Source organism: Alexandromys fortis, unplaced genomic scaffold (assembly GCF_014885135.2).
Source record: "Alexandromys fortis isolate MF-2015 unplaced genomic scaffold, M_Fortis_MF-2015_v1.1 scaffold_267, whole genome shotgun sequence".
In the NCBI taxonomy this organism is placed as follows: domain Eukaryota; kingdom Metazoa; phylum Chordata; class Mammalia; order Rodentia; family Cricetidae; genus Alexandromys; species Alexandromys fortis.
Window position 1 is genome coordinate 1,005,171 of NW_026068157.1, and position 18,797 is coordinate 1,023,967.

General features: G+C 43.5%; 2 protein-coding genes across 2 annotated transcripts; both read left to right on the forward strand.

Moving 5' to 3' along the window:
• Positions 1-3,364: 3,364 nt before the first annotated feature.
• LOC126491664 (olfactory receptor 5-like) lies at positions 3,365-4,303 on the forward strand. The gene is given in 1 exon segment (XM_050127483.1): positions 3,365-4,303. A coding segment is annotated over 1 exon segment (939 nt).
• Positions 4,304-14,532: 10,229 nt separating this feature from the next.
• Positions 14,533-15,477, forward strand: LOC126491666 (olfactory receptor 5-like). The gene has a single exon (XM_050127485.1). The coding sequence runs from the start codon at positions 14,539-14,541 to the stop codon at positions 15,475-15,477; it is 939 nt and encodes a 312-aa protein (XP_049983442.1). The 5' UTR covers positions 14,533-14,538.
• The last annotated feature ends 3,320 nt before the right edge of the window (positions 15,478-18,797 follow it).

An 18,797-nucleotide genomic window follows, 5' to 3' on the forward strand; every position in this document is an offset into this window, starting at 1 on the left:
TGTAGAAGTTCCTTGGTAGAATTTTTGTGATCACTTATATAAACTATCATATCATCAGCAAATAGTGAGAATTTGACTTCTTTTCTGATTTTATCCCCTTGATCTCCTTTTGGTGTCTTAATGCTCTAGCTAGGACCTCGAGAAAGGATATCTCTTTCCTTGTTCTCCATCTTTGTCCTTTCCCCATCTTGACTGTCCTGTTCCCTCTAGTTCTCCTCCTCTTCCCCTTCATCTCCCCTTCTGCCTTCTCTTCTCCCCCTCCACCCCCATGCTCCCACTTTTGTCAGGCAGTCTTGTCTATTTCTCCTGTCCTGGAGGATCTATGTATTTTCTCTTAGAGTTCTGCTTGTTACTTAGCTTCTATGGGATAGTGGATTATATGTGTGTATGAGTGTTTGCTTGCCTGTGTGCCATTACACCATATATGTGCAGCATCTATACAGGCAGAAGAGGGAATTAGATTCACTGAAACTGGAGATAAAGATGGTTGTAAGCTACCACCATGTGGGTTCTGGAAACTGAACTCTGGCCCTCTAGAATTTAACCTCTGCATGCTTTTAAGCTCTTAGTCATCTCTCCATCCCCTTCTAGTTTTTCTGTGACTATTACACTTGACACCATATGTAGATGGATGCTATAAAGTAGTCCCACACTAGCTCAGAATTGAGTATAATAAAGGGTTCTTTATTTAGAGGTAGTCCCACAGATCACAGTAATCTGCATGAGCAGGCAACAGGAAATGAACCCAGCAGTCAAAAGAGAGAGAGAGAGAGAGAGAGAGAGAGAGAGAGAGACTGCACAAGCTTTATGTCAGCATTTATAGTACAAGAAATCACATGCAAATGATCTGGTATCTTAAAGATTATTGGCTGAAGGAGTTCCCACACTAACCATGCCTTCAAGGTCTATCCATTTTGTAGCATGTCAGAATTTCCTCCCTTTGTAGCATGTTGTAGCATGTCAAAATTTCCTCCCTTACTTAAGGTTACACAATATTTCATTGTGTCTCCCCTCAAAGGATATCTGATTACTTCTACCTTTGGCTACTGTAGATGTGGATGTAGGTGACAGAAAGTTTACAATAGCCGCATTTTCAGCCTCTTTTCTATTACACTTTCCTCTCCTATGGACATCAGACACATCAGCCCCAAGAGCAGGGCCTGAACTTCTGGGAAACACCATCAATGCCCCTCGACATGAAGTGAAGGTGGCTCAGAAGCTGCCTGCTTCTGTCCATCTTCTTCAGTCTCTTCAGAGCAGCAATGAGAGGCTTTCCTCTGCACTCCTTTCCCAGTCCATGGGGACCACAGAAGTCTCTGGGGTCCAGAGCTCTGGCTTAAGTTTGCATGTCTACTCCTTCTCACAGGGCAGGCAGTCCACTCGGCAACTTCAAGAGCTCACCGCAGCAAAGAAAGGCTGTGTGTGTGTGTGTGTGTGTGTGTGTGTGTGTGTGCCAAGACCACTTCTTTTCAAGGCGGATTGAAAGGTGTTGTTCTTGGGCATCTCCTTCTCTAAGCAGAAGCTGAATCTGTATAAGTATCAGAGTCTCTGCCACAGTCAGAATCAGCAGGAAAGGATCGTTACTTCTTTACTCTCAACTATCAGGTATGATGACCCAATGCTATTCTTTGTGGGTAAAATCAAGGAACAACAGGAACAAAGACTTTTCTTTTATAAAGTAGCCAAGATAGCAGGTCCACATTACAGATGCTGAACACTATAGAGACACTAAATGGCTTAATCCTCAGGAATAGTGAGTAGTCTTATCTAAACATATAGGTATGTAATACATACATATATGAACAATAAAATATGGATATATTGATAGATATAATAGATAATAAATGTATAGATAATTGATATGAGATACATAGTTGCATAGGTTTTCAAATATGTGTGTTGATAGCTATGAGATAGATGATAGTAGGTAGATATATGATAGATAGATAGATAGATAGATAGATAGATAGATAGATAGATAGATAGATGATAGATAGATAGATAGATAGATAGATAGATAGATAGATAGATAATAGATAGATAGATAGATGATAGATAGATAGATAATAGATAGATGATAGATAGATAGATAATAGATAGATAGATAGATGATAGATAGATAGATAATAGATAGATGATAGATAGATAGATAGATAGATAGATAGATAGATAGATAGATAGATATAGATGATAGGTAAATAGATAAGATGGTGGGTGGATAGAAAGACAGAACTGACATAGATGAATCAAGTGGCTTTTGCGTATCAGAATTTTATCAGTGGAGAAATATCCTGTTGTGCTTGTCTCTCACACATCATAACCTTTGCTTCTTCATCCTGTGTTTTACCATCCCAAAGAATTCACTCATATTGTATAGCATGGATGACCCCAAAGCAAGTAACAATTGCTCTTACATTATAGGACATGTGTAAAGTACTAAAGAGACTACGTTTTCCCATAGATAAACTGTTTCAAAATTTTCAAACACCTTTAACTAAAGCTCATGCTCTTCATGCCCCTGTCTCTCTGGTCCCTCGGGGTCTGCTCTCTGTGCGCACGTCCTTCTTTGACAAATGTTTGTGGAATTAAAGGCCATAGTCGATCAGTTAAGACTCTACCTTCTCTTGAGGGATGACCTCAGTTTTGTCTGTAATAATTGAAGGGATGTCAACATCTGTTCATACCTAGAGTTAAAATTGGTCAGGATCCTTATTCCTTTTTACCTAACCTTAAGATGAAACACTTCTCCATGTCTCCAATTCTAATTTCTCAAAATTTTCCAATTTGCCACTAGAAAAACAAATTACTAGCTTTAATTTTTTAATCTTGCCTTCACAATATTCATAAGGGCTCCTGATCATAGAACTCAAGAGGACCATCCAAAGTCCTTTTCATCACTGAAATCCTTGTACAGAGAATGTCTTTACTGCTGATTTTCTCACATATTCCGTGAGTTACCTGTGATCCTTAAACCCAATTTTTAGTAACTACATTAAATTGTCCTTTTTGTACCGCTGCTATTGACTTGGTTCAAGGGCTGGTAAACACTTTTGAGGCAGGGTAATCTCTGAATATTCTATCTCTGGGCTTCAGAGCTCAGGTGTATCCTGAGCGCCGCTCTCTTTGGTCTCTGCACTCCTGGTGTTTGCTGGAACCCTGGTTATGTGCGTTTCCCTTTTTTCTGTTTATTAAAACTGAATCTATTATATTGAGCTGGTCTGGTTAATTTTAGCTTGTCGATCGACCGCCCACATCAAGCAATCGTTGATATGATTAAATCCCTAAAGGCTAGAATCACTGAACAACTTTCTACTTACTTTTACTATGAAAGACACATGTTAACAACTGGTTTGTCTCTCTGCAGATGGAAAGGCCCCTGGAGTTGGCCAACATGACCAGGGTTCAGCAGTTCATCTTGCTGGGACTGTCTACTAGGCTAGACATAAGAGATGCCCTATTTGCCGTCTTCCTGACTCTCTACCTGCTGACGCTCCTGGAGAACACACTCATCATCTACCTCATCTGCAGTCACAGCGAGCTCCACAAGCCCATGTACTTCTTCCTGGGCAACCTCAGCTGCCTGGAGATGTGCTATGTGTCTGTCACCATGCCCACCCTGCTCGTGGGGCTGTGGACGGGGCCCTACCATATTTCCTTTACACTCTGCATGACCCAACTCTTCTTCTTCATAGTCCTCATCTGCACAGAGTGCACCCTCCTGGCCTCCATGGCCTATGACCGCTATGTGGCCATCTGCCGCCCACTGCACTACCCCCTGCTCATGAGGCCCCAGGTCTGCCTGGCCTTAGCCTTGTCTTCATGGCTCGGTGGGCTGGTAGTCTCAGTGGCCAAAACAACATGCATCGCCAGCCTGTCTTACTGTGGCCCCAATGTCCTCAACCAATTTTTCTGTGATGTTTCCCCTCTCCTCAACCTGTCCTGCACCCACGTGGCCCTCACAGAGCTGGTAGACTTCATCTCAGCCATTGTCATCTTCTGTGGGACACTCCTGGTATCCTTGGCTTCCTAATCAGCCATTGGGATGGCCGTTCTCCGGATGCCATCAGCTGCTGCCCGACGCAAGGCCTTCTCCACGTGCGCCTCCCACCTGGTGGTGGTGGGCATCTTCTACTCAGCAGCTCTCTTCATCTACTGCCGCCCCAGTCGCATCAAGTCCATGGACCTCAACAAGGTGCTGTCCGTCATCTACACGGTGGTCACGCCCCTCTGCAACCCCATCATCTACTGTCTGAGGAATAAGGAGGTCCACACTGTGCTACAAAAGACCTTCCACTGGCCTTGACCATTGTCTTACAACTCTGGACTCCTCTCTCCCTGGACCAAAACTTCCTTGAGGTGTGGGAATGTAGCTCAGTGGTGCACCTCTATCGTAGCATGCACAGGCCTTGGGGTTGATCCTAAAAACCATTGAAAAAAGAACTACAAATATTTCTTGGCTCCAAAACTCCATAGACCTTAAAGTACAAAGAAAAATAGAACAAAACTTTCTGTTTAATATGTGGTAGCAACACACCAAACACTACCTAAATCTGAAATACCTAAGGAGCAATCAGAAAAGCCCAACGGAAAACAAGACAAATACAGGCTTGTGATCCACTTCTTAAGTCATAACCCAAGGAATGTAGCTAGAGCATCCCATTATTCTTATTCCTAGGAGACCAATACATTTTAACTGAATGTATCTATTTGTCCGGGAAAATGCAGGTAGCTGGGTGTGCAGAATCCTTGTTGCTTTAACATTTGCAGAGTGTTTGCAACCTAAATATCTACTGATGGATGGATCAGACATATTAAGTGTGAGGCAACCAATGCACTTTTAAATAAAACAAGAAAACAATTTGTATCGTGGTGGGTATCAACATTAAATTTAAAAAAATCAAACAAGGGGCTGAAGAGTTGGCTTGGTAGCTAAGGGGACCTGAGTTCAGTTCCCAGCACACACATACAAAGCAGCTCACAATAGCCTGTAACTGTCACTCTGGGGAATCTGCCACATCCTTCCACCTGCACTCATGTGCAGATACACACAGAGCTATGTGAGTGAGTGATAGCAAAGCTTAAAACTGTATTAGCAGGTATTAATTGTACAAATGGCTTCATTATGGCATTATCTTGCATGTGTATAATGTACTTGATCATGTTTACCCCTCATGACCTTCACTGTCTTCCTCCCATACCCTGCTCATCTCTTTCCTCTTCCTAATAAATTTTGGCTTTATGTCTTTTCTATTTGTTGGCCTGTATTATCTGTGCACATAGCTGCTTTGTGGCAGGAAGATGGAAGACTAACTCCCTTGTCTGAATAGTTCCATTCTTTACTGGATCTGCAACACCAGTGGTGTTTCTTTAAACAGGTTCTATACCCGTATATAGACAGGTTGTCTGCTCCATGTTGGCATTCTTCTCTGTACTCTGTCAATTAACTGAAAGCTGAAACAGGGTTTTTTTCCCTTACATACTTCACATTCCAAGCCTGGTCTTTACATTGAAGAAGAAATCAGCCCAGAGAGATGACTCAGAACTTGAGAGCACACACTTCATGTGCAGAGGGCCCAAGTTCAGTTGCCAGCACCTATGTTAGGTGGCTCAGAACTGCCTGGAACTCCAGCTCCAGTGCATCTGTGGCCACTACAGGTGTCTGCACTCACAAACACAACCCCCCCACATGTACATGCATGTGTGCGAACACACACAGAGCACATACACATAATTTAAAAAAAGAAATCTCTCTAACTGAGAGTGGTCTGCAGGCCTTTCTACTTAAATCTCTAAAAGGTATCAGTAAAATCCATTCTTTCCTGCCACTCCTCCAAATTCTCAGGGGCAGGGAAGTCTCTGAGGTCCAGAGCTTCTTTCTAAGGCTGTGTTCCTCCTCCTCATCTTAGTGCAGGCAGTACCCTCAGCCCTTCAGAGCCTCCAGAGCCACGAACAGAATGGGAGGTATAGTTGGAGGGTCTATTTCGGCACCAGGAGCAGCTGCTCCTTGGATGTACTGAAGGGCTGTCTGCCTGTCTCTTGGCATATGCTCTGGGCAGCAGCTGAATAGCAGAACCTCCCGTCACACATGTGAGGAAGGACCGGCACCTGATGCCTGTGGCCACCAGGTGAGAGGATCCACCATTGTTCATTGGGGTGAAGGCAAGGAGGTTCAGTGAACACAGATATTGACTGTTGGGGGAAACATAAACAAATTTAAGCATCAGAGGAACTGATGAAGAGGTGGTAAAGATAATCGCATCTACAAGTCAGTAATGAAGCATGGCCCGTCTAAGTGGCTTCCTGGGGACCAGTCAGGGTGGGAAAGACGTTCTGTCTGATTCAAAACTCTTAACCATGATGCTGTAACACCCAAAAGAGGGCTGGCATGCAGTGGTTACTCATGATTCAGCTCATTCTAGGGAAAGATTGAGTCCTCCTACATCCCAGAATAGATAAGCAAGATTGAGTATGTTGACTAGCTGTCCAAGAGTCATAGCTCTTTCAGTGCTTGTAGAATGAAGTCCAACCGCTTGCCATTATGCCAGCAGTTCCAGATGCATTTTGTTTTTGTGTGTATCCTTAGTTCCCTGTCTTTTTATTGAGTTTGTTCTTCGACAACTTTTACACGTATAAAGTGGATGCTGATTAGTGTAACATCCCTGGCCTCTTTAATGGTCCTCCTATCCCTATTAACCTCCTTCTCTCCATAGTACCCTTTCTAGCATTCATGCCTTTTTAAACTATCCATAGGATCCAGTTAGGCATCTCAGTAGGTTCAACACTGAAGACAATGACCACCCCTTTTCCAGAATTTATCAGTCACCAATATTTTAGCTAATGACCCTACTTCTTAAATGCCCATGGAGTTAAGTGATCTACAGGTCTTTACAGACTTGTCCTTTCTCATGTGAGAAAGTCTAAATTTTTTTTTAGAACAGATACATTCTTTGTAACTCAGAACTCAGGTGGTCTCCACATTGCATTCCCCCTTCATCAATAGGAGAAAAAGCAATTCAAGAATACGGATTAACTTTTTATTTATAATAATTGATTTCATGTGTGTGTCAGTCTGTGTCTCTGTGTCTGTGTCTAGGTGTGGGGTAAACACAGGTGTAACACTTGCAGAGGCTAGAAGAGGGCGTCATTCACTTGGAGCTAGAGTCATGTGTGTTTGAGACTCGTCTAACATGGTTGCTAGGAACTGTACTAGAGTCCTCTGCAAGAGCAGCTAATGCCCTTAATCTCTGAGTCATCTCTTTAGCTTCAGATTTTAAAAAAAAAGATAGAGCATTGAGGTCTTGAAAGTACATAGAGAGCATCATGGTTCCATCTCCTCCAGGGAGTAGAATCATCTATGCACTATGTATCTAGAACTATGTAGAGGAGCTGCTGGAAGACAGCACAGGGCTATACATGTATCTCCTGCTGAATCAGCTTTTCCATGTTCTAGTTCTTGGACTCAGGGTGCTGTGGTGACCCTTTGGTGGTACATTTGCAGTAGTTCTAATGCTCATATATGGAAATATAAATACTTCTGGGTCATCAGTCAGATGATATAGCAACAAAAAGATACATGAAAGAGGAGAGTGTGGAGTTGATACTAAAAGATCAAGTCAGATTCTGGCAGAGTGGGGTGTAAAGAATCTCAGTGGAGGGGAAGAAGCACGGGAGGAGAAGGCCACAGCACATACTCTAGAGAATGTAGACAGTTTCCCTCACCCAGTAATCAACCTGGGAAATTGTGTGTGTGTGTGCGTGTGTGTATGTGTGAAGTGTATGTGCAAGTGTATGCATGTGTGTATGGGAATGTAAATGTATGTGTGTGTTCATGGGTGTGTTTGTGTGTGCTAGATATGTTTTGTACAAGTCTGAAGCCATGTCAAGTGACTCTTTCTATTTATCTCCACCTTGAGTTTTAAGACGAGTCCTCTAGCTGAATGTGGAGATGACCAATTGGATAGTCTGACTGGGAAGCTCCAGGCTTTCATCCTCTATGTTCCACTTCCAGGGCTAGGGTTACAGGTGCATGCAACCACACCCAGTTTGTGCACAGATGATTGGATCTGAACTCAGGCCCTCATGCATGTATGGAAGTCACTTTATAGTCTAAGGTATCTCTCCAGCACTAAAGGTGACCTTTGTAAACACTGAAGGCAAATCTACTCAAGGATCCAGAAGCTCATTGGGTCAGTACTCTTGTTTAAGATTACCACTAGAATCCAAACTCAGTTTCTTGAGAAGCTCATTTTCATAAGAAATAAAGAACAGCTGCTTCAGATCAGGCTAGTGTTCAGTTGGAGAAGGGACCGCAATTGGAGAAAAAGATAGATCCATTCAACCACAGTGGATGCTGGCATGAGCTTTGATAAAAATATGAATGATAGCTACCACCCATGTGGCTGTGCTTTGCAATATAATATCCTCGGTAATTGCATGAGGAAAAGTGACAATGTGCCTACTGTAGATTTGAAAACTGTTGAAAGACTTGGCAAAATTCAAACTCATATCATTTTTCATGGAATGCAGATGGACTTGGGAATGTTTGGTTCAAAGGCAAAGGAAAAATGATTGCATAATAGCCAGGAGATGCTATTTGGTATAGGAGATTTCATGCCTGGAAACTGTGGACTGCTGGATTCTCATCAGAACCTCAACTTCATACTCTGTATGAAGTCATGCACTCAGCTCTCCCATGACTCGAGGACCCGGTTAGCTCATGGCCTTTATGCTTGGCCAGTGTCTTTAAGATCAAATGTTCCCCAATGTTTCCAAATTTGGATCCTTGAGAACCTGATTCTCTGTAACAAGAATAAAGGTTGTAACAAGGCCGGTGTGCCCATATTCCTCACAGTTCCTGCTCCTCAGACTCCCAAGAGGATCTGTCTCAAAACCTTTTCTTGGCTATTGTGAGTAGAGCAACCTGGGTGAGCAAGTGTCTCTAGTAGGATGTGGAGTCCTGGTGAAAACTCTAGGGAGCAGCCTGACTGATCCGTCTGCTTTTCTCCTTTTGAGGAGCCTCCATATTGATTTCATAGTAGCTGTAGCTGCACTGGCTTATATGTTCACAAGTATCAAGTAAGGGTTTCTCTTTCCTCACTGCGTGACATCATTTGTTGTAAAAACAAACAAAACATAAATCTTCTTTTGTTTTTGTTTTTAAATACAGAGTTTCCTCCATGTAACAGTTCCTGGCTCTCCTGGAACTCTCACTGTAGAACAGGCTGGCCTCGAACTCACAGAGATCCACCTGCCTCTGCCCCCCCAAGTGCTGGGATTAAGGCCATGAACCACCACTGCCCGACTGTAGTAGAATTTTTTAAGAGTCTTAATCATTACTAGTTTGCACAGTCACCAAAGCGAATAAGTATTCCTCTTTCCTCACCACTAAGTCAGCATTTGTTGTAAAAAATTATTTTAAAGTTTTAGATATTCTGATTGGGATAAGATAAAATCTTAAAGTACTTTATTTAACATTTCCCTGATCACTGAGAATGTTGAGCATTTTAAAAAAAAAAATATTTCCTGGCCATTTGTATTTCTTCTTTTGAGAACTCCAATCATCTAAAGTCCATTTGTTTATTTTTTTGGTTTTTTTTGTTTTTTTAATATTTTATTTATTATGTATACAATATTCTATCTGTGTGTATATCTGCAGGACAGAAGAGGGCACCAAACCCCATTACAGATGGTTGTGAGCCACCATGTGGTTGCTGGGAATTGAACTTAGGACCTTAGGAAGAGCAGGCAATGCTCTTAACCTCTGAGCCATCTCTCCATTTGTATTGGTCCCTTGAGAATTTCACAGAATGTTTTAATCCTATTCACCCTTCCTCCAGCTCCTCCCAGGTCTACCCTGACTCTCCTACCCACCCGATCCTGTGACCCTTTTACTCCCCTCTTTTGTATTTACACCGATTAAGTCTAATTCATTTTGCCCATGCATTTTTGTGTGTGTGGCCTTCTACTGGTGCATGGCCAACTCCCCAGGACCTACACTCTTCACAAAAACTGACTCCCCCTTTCTCAGATGCTATCAGTCGCCAGCAGCGCCTCTCCTCTCCTGGGGTGAGACTCCATGCCCAGCTCTCTCTCCTCTTCCAGTTGGGAATTCGCCCAGGTTGGGCTTACACAGATAGACCTCAGGCATGCTGTCCCAACCCCCTGAGTTCCCAGGTACAGCTGCCCACCGTGTCCCAAAGTCTCATCTGCTGCCTCTGGCCCATTCTTTTCAAAACATATTGTATAAATGCATGAAATTCTCAAAGAATAAATAAACTAGAGGCTGACAAGATGTGTCTATGGGTAAAAGCCCTTGCCACCATGACTGATGACTTAAGTTTACTTCCTAGGAACCACACAGTGGAGGAAAGAACAGACTCCCGGAAGCTGGCCTCTGGCTTCTGCTCATGCCCACACCTACACACACTCCGTGTTTTAGGGAAGCTGCTCGTTTCTCAAAGATGGGGTGGAAGTGGTGTCTCCACAGAGAGTTTATGGGAATGCAAAAGGGTGCACATGGAAAGAAATAGAACAACAACCAACTCTCGAAAAAAGAACTTAAAATGTGGTGCTCTTATTGCTGCTCCATGGTGAGCATCCTTCATCATGTTTTTCTTTTACTTTATTTATTTTTCTCTCATACAACACATTCCAGCCACACCCTCCGCTCTCTCCCCTCTCCCTCAGACCCACCCCTCCTCCTCCATTTCCCTTCAGGAAAAGACAGGCCTCCCAGTGATATCAACCAAACTCCGCATAACAAGATGCTAGAATGATGTGGGAGTGTCATATATCAATCTGTTGATTTCATTGGTTAAGCAATAAAGAAACTGCTTGGCTGGCCCTGATAGGTTAAAACATAGGGGAGAGGAGTAAACAGAATAGGATGCTGGGAGGAAGAGGAAGTGAGCTCAGACTCTGCTCTGCTCCCAGAGAGACCCGACAGCTCTGCTCTCTGGAGCAGAGACGCCATGCTCAGCTCTCCAGAGTAGCTCTGCACTCTGTGGCAGACACGATGAAGCTCAGACCCAGGATGGACTTAGGCTAGAATCTTCCCGGTAAGCGCACCTTGGGGTACTTACACACATTATTAGAAATGGGCTAAATTAATATGTGAGAATTAGCCTAAAGAGGCTAGATAGAAATGGGCCAAGCAGTCTTTAAATGAATACAGTTTGTGTGTTGTTATTTCGGGCATAAGCTAGCAGGCGGCTGGGGTGCTGGGGACTCTGCCCTGCCACTCTTATTTCAACACTAGAAGACTTGGCATATACTCTCTTATCAAGGCTGGGTGAGGCAATCCAGTAGGAGGAAACAAGTCCCATGCACAGGCAAAAGAGTCACTTAGAATATTGAGAAAAGTGACTGGACACAGGATTAGAATTAATCCAGGTTTTTCTTTCTCATGTGTGTGAGTGCTCACGGGTACAGATGCATGTGTTTGTGTGTGCAGATGCCTGTGAACACATGTACACGTGCTTTTAGGAGCAGAGGAGAATCCCAGATGTTGCTCCTCAGGAACTGTCTACCTTGTTTTTGGGGACAGGGTCTCTCACTGGCCTAGAACTTGCCAGCAAACCCCAGACACCTGCCTGTTTCTGCCTCCCACTGCTGTGGTTTCAAGCATGAACCACCAAGCCTGGTTAGTTTTTAATTCACAGCTTAATGGTTATTTAAACACTATCTCCTAAGTCCAGAAAAGAGAAAACTTGTGTGTTCATAAATTGATGAGTGAATTTTTAATATTTTTTGAGATCATAATTACATCATTTTCCTTTCATCCCTCAAATCACCTTACCATGACCACCCCTGCCCTTGAGCTCTCTTTCAAATTCACGGCCTCTTTTTCTTTAATTGTTGGAGAGAGAGAGAGAGAGAGAGAGAGAGAGAGAGAGAGAGAGAGAGAGAGAGAGAGAGAGAGAGAGAGAGAGAGAGAGAGAGAGAGAGACAGAGAGAGAGAGAGAGAGAGAGAGAGAGAGAGAGAGAGAGAGAGAGAGAGAGAGAGAGACAGAGAGAGAGAGAGAGAGAGAGAGAGAGGCTGTATTCTGAAGAATGAAATTAGTCCTTACACTTATCAACACTTTACTGTGTAACTCATCTTTGAGTTAGCCTAGAGTCAGTCTAAACTTTGTCCCATTCTTTCATCAGTATGAAAATGGATCCAAGGGTCTCCCAATCCCACAAGGGTCCTGGGCTCAAATCTGGAGGCTGAAGGTGTTTATATCTTCAGTCTGAAATTAGTCCAGGTGAGAAGGGTCAGAGGGAACACTGTTTTTTCCCACTGATGACACCTTTTAGTATACAAAGCAAGGAGCAGACACCATAGAGAGACTGGAACACATCACCCAAAGAAGAGAATAGTCTAGAAGCTCAACAGATGGAGAATCTGAGAGGGAAGGGAGTAAGGGAAAGATTACCCTCCCTGAAGCATCCCACTGCTCCGTAGCATCTTGATTGAATCACACTTGGCTCACCTGCTTTCATGGTCAGTTGGTTCTCCCTGCTCAGGGGTTACCTCTTCAACCATTCGGCTTCAGTGGCCTGCATCTTGCTCTTCCAGGACCACCATAGTTTACCTAGTATGAAATTGCTTCTGTTTTTAATTTACTCACTTATTCATTATCTGTTTCTTACAAGAAACCAGCATCCCAAGCCACTGAATACCTTTGGACCTCAGTAAATGTCAGAGTTAATTTTCTGCATGGTTCTCTGCCTCAAGGAGAACCTTTTCACTCTAACCAAGTCTCCGAGGTGGGAGAGTGCTTGGGTTCCTGTCTTGAGCATGGGGGTGGGGACAATGGAATTCACCCAGTGCTGAAGCACGGTCATATTTCATTTCACTCCCAGACTGTGACTTGGAACAAAAGATGTGTTACTTTGAGTCTTGTGCATTCCTAATGCAACAGAAAAATAACTGGGCTTTATTGTTTATAATTAAGACAATGCTTTTATTTTAGAGATACAGAAGAACTAAAAAGAGTAAATAATAAATGTGTTCCACAATTTTCAAACTTTCTGATAAACATTGCGTCAGATGTTATGGGGCTGTCTGACTCTGAGAGACACTATACCCAAAGAGGTCATTGCAAAGGATCCTGCATGCAATAAAAGAGGAAAAGCAGCAAAAAATGGCATCAACATTGCCTTTGGAAAGGAGTGAGTGCTCTTAATCACTGAGCTATCTCTCACACACCCTCCACATGCTCTTGAGACACAGCTGCTCACCAGCCTACAGCTTGCCAAGTAGGCTTGTGTGGCCAGTCAAAGAGCCCAAGGATCCTTCTGCAGCTATCGCCTTACAACTGAGATTACAAACATGCATGATCGATGCCCATGTTCTAGCACAGAACTCAAGTCCTAATGCCTACAAGATAAGCAATTCACTGGTTGAGCTATCTCCCAAGCTCCAAACTATAACAATAGAAAATAAAATCACACTAAGAGAAGAGAGATATTATTAGAAGAAAAAATATTTAACACTCTTGTACCACTCTTGATTTATAGATCCGACTAACTTTCTGTGTGGAGTTTAAAAAGAAAATTAAAAAAACATCTAGAGCCGGGTAGTGGTGGCACACACCTTTAATCCAGAACTCGGGAGGCAGAAGCAGGCAGGTCTCTGGGAGTTTGAGGACAGCCTGGTCTACATAACAAGTTCCTGGACAGGCTCCAAAGTTACAGAGAAACCCTGTCTCGATAGACAAAATATCTAGGCAGATGACATTTCTAGTTCCTTATTTGGTACAGAGCTTGTCATTCATTGCTTCACTTATTACAACAAATAAATGTTACTCTTGTTTTATTTGGAGACATTATTCCTACAAGGTCAAAAGTTTCAGGCTCGCTCCCACCACGTGAATCTTAGAGGGTAAGCTGAGTCATATTGCAAACCCTTTTTCAAAAATCACATTTGTGTGTGTGTGTGTGTGTGTGTTCACAGATTTAGGGGGTGTGTATGGAGATTTGAATGAAAAAAAAACATTTTGCATAGAATCAAGTATTTGACCTCATCTCACTTGGCTGGTGATGCTTTTTGGGGAAATTTAGGAGGAATGGCCTTGCTGGAGGAAGCGCATCACTGGGGGTGGATTTGGAGAGAGCAGAGCCCCAGTCCACTTGCAGTTTGTTGCCTGTTTCAAGCTTGCCATTGAGGATGTATGTTCTCTGCTTCCTGTTCCTGTTGACATGTCTGCCACTTGACGCCACAGCTTCTTACCAGGACAAAGTCTTCCCCACCCACCCCTTGTAGCTGTGAGCTAGAGTAAACTCTCTCTTCCCCTATCCAACCACCCTGGAGTTTTGAGCTGGAGTAAGCACTCTCTTTCTTCCTTAACTTGCCCTAGCCATGATATTTCATCATAGCAACAAGAAAAGTAACCAATACAAATAGGAACCAGGCTACAGATTCTTTCAAAAATTGGCTAACACTCTGCCTTTCTGGACAGTTGCCAGCACCAATAATTTATCCAGGAAATGTGGGCATCCTCCTAAGCTTGTGCCATGTGCTTGTTTTAAAATAATGTCATTTGCTCTCCACAGATGGAGACATCACTTGAGTTGACCAACATGACCAGAGTCCAGCAATTTGTACTTTTAGGCTTTCCCACAAGGCTGGGGATAAGGGATGCCCTGTTTGTCGTCTTCCTGACTCTCTACCTGCTGACGCTCCTGGAGAACACACTCATCATCTACCTCATCTGCAGTCACAGCGAGCTCCACAAGCCCATGTACTTCTTCCTGGGCAACCTCAGCTGCCTGGAGATGTGCTATGTGTCCGCCACCATGCCCACCCTGCTTGTGGGGCTGTGGACGGGGCCCTACCATATTTCCTTTGTAACTTGCATGACCCAACTCTTCTTCTTTGTCTCTCTCATCTGCACAGAGTGCACCCTCCTGGCCTCCATGGCCTATGACCGCTATGTGGCCATCTGCCGCCCACTGCACTACCCCCTGCTCATGAGGCCCCAGGTCTGCCTGGCCTTAGCCTTGTCTTCATGGCTTGGTGGGCTGGTGGTCTCAGCAATAAAGACAAAATGCATTGCAAGCCTGAGCTACTGTGGCCCCAATGTCCTCAACCAATTTTTCTGTGATGTTTCCCCTCTCCTCAACCTGTCCTGCACCCACGTGGCCCTCACAGAGCTGGTAGACTTCATCTCAGCCATTGTCATCTTCTGTGGGACACTCCTGGTATCCTTGGCTTCCTATTCAGCCATTGGGATGGCCGTTCTCCGGATGCCATCAGCTGCTGCCCGACGCAAGGCCTTCTCCACGTGCGCCTCCCACCTGGTGGTGGTGGGCATCTTCTACTCAGCAGCTCTCTTCATCTACTGCCGCCCCAGTCGCATCAAGTCCATGGACCTCAACAAGGTGCTGTCCGTCATCTACACGGTGGTCACGCCCCTCTGCAACCCCATCATCTACTGTCTGAGGAATAAGGAGGTCCACACTGTGCTGAAGAAGACCCTTCACTGGCCTTGATCATCACCTTTTGTATGCAAACCTCTCACACCTTCATTCAAATCTTCATGGCCCAACCACCACAAGTAACCTTGAAATGCTAACTAAAACCCAGAAGACATATTTGGAAAATCACTAGGAGAAAATGGCCAAAGCTCCTGAGTAATTACACATATTTTGTCACCCTCATTTTTATATGCTTAAATCCATTCACACATGCATATTTCATAGTCCTGTGATTTTTATTGATAATTGGCTCATAAATATTTATTAAGAGAGCCTGTGAGAGCCTACAAGGATAGAAAAGTACTGTACAAAAATTACAAGTTAACTGAGTCATCATTTGCAACAAGAGAGAATCAAATTAATTTCTATCAATAGTACTTATATAATAATAGTTTAATTATAAGATAAATATGAGACAGTAAAAAGAGATAAGTCATGTTTTAAGTAACTTTTATTATTTTTAGTATGTATACACTTGTATGTCTATGTGTGGGGTATATGCATGGGAATGCAGGTGCCCATAGAAGTCATTAGGCATCAGAGTCCCCTGGAGCATAGTTACCAGCAGTTAGTTATGAGCCACTCAGCATGGATGCTGGGTCTTGAACTTGAGTCCTCTACAAGAGCAGTGAATGCTTTTAACAGTTGAGCCATTTATAGAGCCTGTATGTTTTACCATAAACATAAACTTAACTCGTATGAATATTTAATTTTAAAAACCAAGTAAAATGTGATACAAAATTCCTTTGTTTGTGTGCATAGATTTGTGTGTGTGTCCACATGCACGCACTGCAATGTGTGTGTGGCAGTCATAGGACAGCTTCAGATGTCGGTCCTTACCTTGCATCTTCTGTGAAGCTTTCCTTTACTTCTTCTAAATCCACAGGGACCAGGGAATCCTCTCAGGTCTAGAGAGCTGGTTTAAACTTGTTCCTTTGCCTTCTCTCGCAGTATAGCCAACTGAGAAACTGGGACATTCAGGAGCAGAAACCCAGGTGTGTGTGTGTGTGTGTGTGTGTGTGTGTGTGTGTGTGTGTATGTGTGTGTGTGTGTGTTCAAGACCAAAGACAACTTCTCCCAAGATACACCAAAAGGCTCCAATCCTTGATGTCACCACCTTAGGGCCAGCTGTTTCTACTGGCCACCACCAAAGCCTACTCCACGTTTAGCATCAGCCAGAAAGGATCTGCACTTATCTACCTTCAACCAGTAGGTGAGATGATCCAGAGAGATTCTTTGAGGGAGTGAAAACAAGGGTAAGGCTAGGCTGGTCAAGTGTTTGCCTAACATGCTAACAGGTGTCCTGGGCTTGAACCCAGGCAACTACTAGAAGAGGGAAGGTGGCACACACTTGACATCTCAGTACGTAGGATATAGAGGCAGGGGATCATAAGCTCAGGTCATCCTCCACTAGACAGCAAGTTCAAAGCCAGCTTGGGATATATGACCTTATCCAAAAACCAATACAAGGAATGGCAGAATGAATATGCTGTTTCTTTAGTAGAGATCATTCTGGCCTCAAACTTGTGGTCGTCCCACCTCAGCCGCCATGAGAGTGCTAGAAATCCATATATGTAAAAACAGGTATTTATGCTTTGCTATAGAAAAAAATTGTGTAGAACACGTAATTGTTCATTAGGTACCAGCTCCAAATACTTGAACGATAGTGATTTAATGTTCATGACAAGTACATGATAAAAATGTATGCAATATGGGTGGAGATAGCGAGACTGACAAGCTGAAGGTGTCAGGGAAAGCTAGTCTGTCAGGGTGACTTCAGCCTCTTGTTTTCAGCAGAGGTTCAACTATCATCCTGAAGATGAGAAGCTGGGCCAGCATGGAAGACTATTATGGAATCTCTCCATTTCAAAGAAAAGAAATGATCCTACATTACAGAGAAGACAAAACGGGTTGAAATAGATGAGTGATTCCTGGAGATATATGAGTTCAAGGTTTTCAAACATCTCGATGCTAAAAGCTCAGCTTCTCTCGTGGCCACGCATCCATAGCTCTTGTGTCCCGCTCTCTCTGTTCAAAGCCTCCCTTCAAAAGCGTTTGTGGGAGGGAATAGAATGAATGACTATTGAAGAGTTCTAGCCAGTAGCCTTGGTGAGAAAAAAAAAAACTCTGAATATTATTTAAGACAAGAGGTTTACAACCTGTTGCCATTTAACTTACGAGGTCACGCCTTATAGTAAAGACCTTAATAACATGATGTGTCTCCCTCCTTGAGAGGCAGAGAAATGATACACGCCAGAGTAGATGACTGTCCCGCACTTTGAAAAACATGCAGTTGACGCTTGAAGAGCATTAGTACCCTTCCCAGGGCACAGGTTTAGGAAAACACCATGGCCTATAGCCCTCTGGAGAGCAGACAGAAGAAGGCTATGCACAGCAACTGAGTGGTTCATATTTAGAAAACAGATGGAATTGGGTGTGTCCTCTCTTTCTCCCGATGTGCTGAGGCACTGGTAGACATTTGTATGATTTTTGTGGAGTGCTGTGCCAATTTTCGATCTGTTAGAAAGGAAGGGTTGCCCAAAAAGAGATTCATAGAAGAGTTAAGCAGTGAGTGGGGTTGCTATGCAAGGGGAACAGAATGAAACACAAAGGCAGAGCCTGAGAAGCCGGGGTAGGGGGAACAAGGGAGAGGGAAGCACAACAGGAATTCTTGGCAGGGAAGCTGCTGCCAGATGCTTCAGAGCTTTGGCATCTGTCCTGAGACTGGAGGATGAAGACTCCTTTGCAACAGCAAACAGAACCCCTTCGCAGACAGTCTGACCCTAACTCTTGAGGGCACTTGTGTATGTTTGTGGAAAGACCTACCACCCAGATAAATACCCAAAATAAAGGGCCGCTCATGTTCAGCAGAAGACAAAAGCAGTCCCATGTTGCTGTTCTGATATGGTGGGGTCCTGTCTAAGACAGAGGCTAGGCATAGACCACAGGTGATGAGACGGGGGAACTTTTCTGACGGTCTTCAGGGACTGAAGATACAGCTTAGTGGGAGAGAACCAGCCTAGCATGTGCAAGCCTTGAGTCAGTCGGGTCCCCAGCCCTACACAGAGAGACAGACAGACAGACACAGAGAGAGACTTCTACCATGAAGGTTCTGGGAAAGAGTATCATCTTTTTTATGAAAATTTGACCAAAAAAAATGTCAAGTTCCTGATAGTTTTTACAAGTCAGTATTTAAACCCATAAAGTGGAAATTTGACCAAACCTCACTTCTGAAAAGTATTAAGGAATGGCAGAAATAATATAGAATTTTAAAATTTGATTAAATTTATTCAAAGTTACTATCTAAAGCACTGGGCTTGGCCTTGCATTCCCAT

What these genes read in the sequence shown, in the direction of transcription:
- LOC126491666 (XM_050127485.1), top strand. Translation starts at nt 14,539, where the DNA reads ATGGAGACATCACTTGAGTTGACCAACATGACCAGAGTCCAGCAATTT.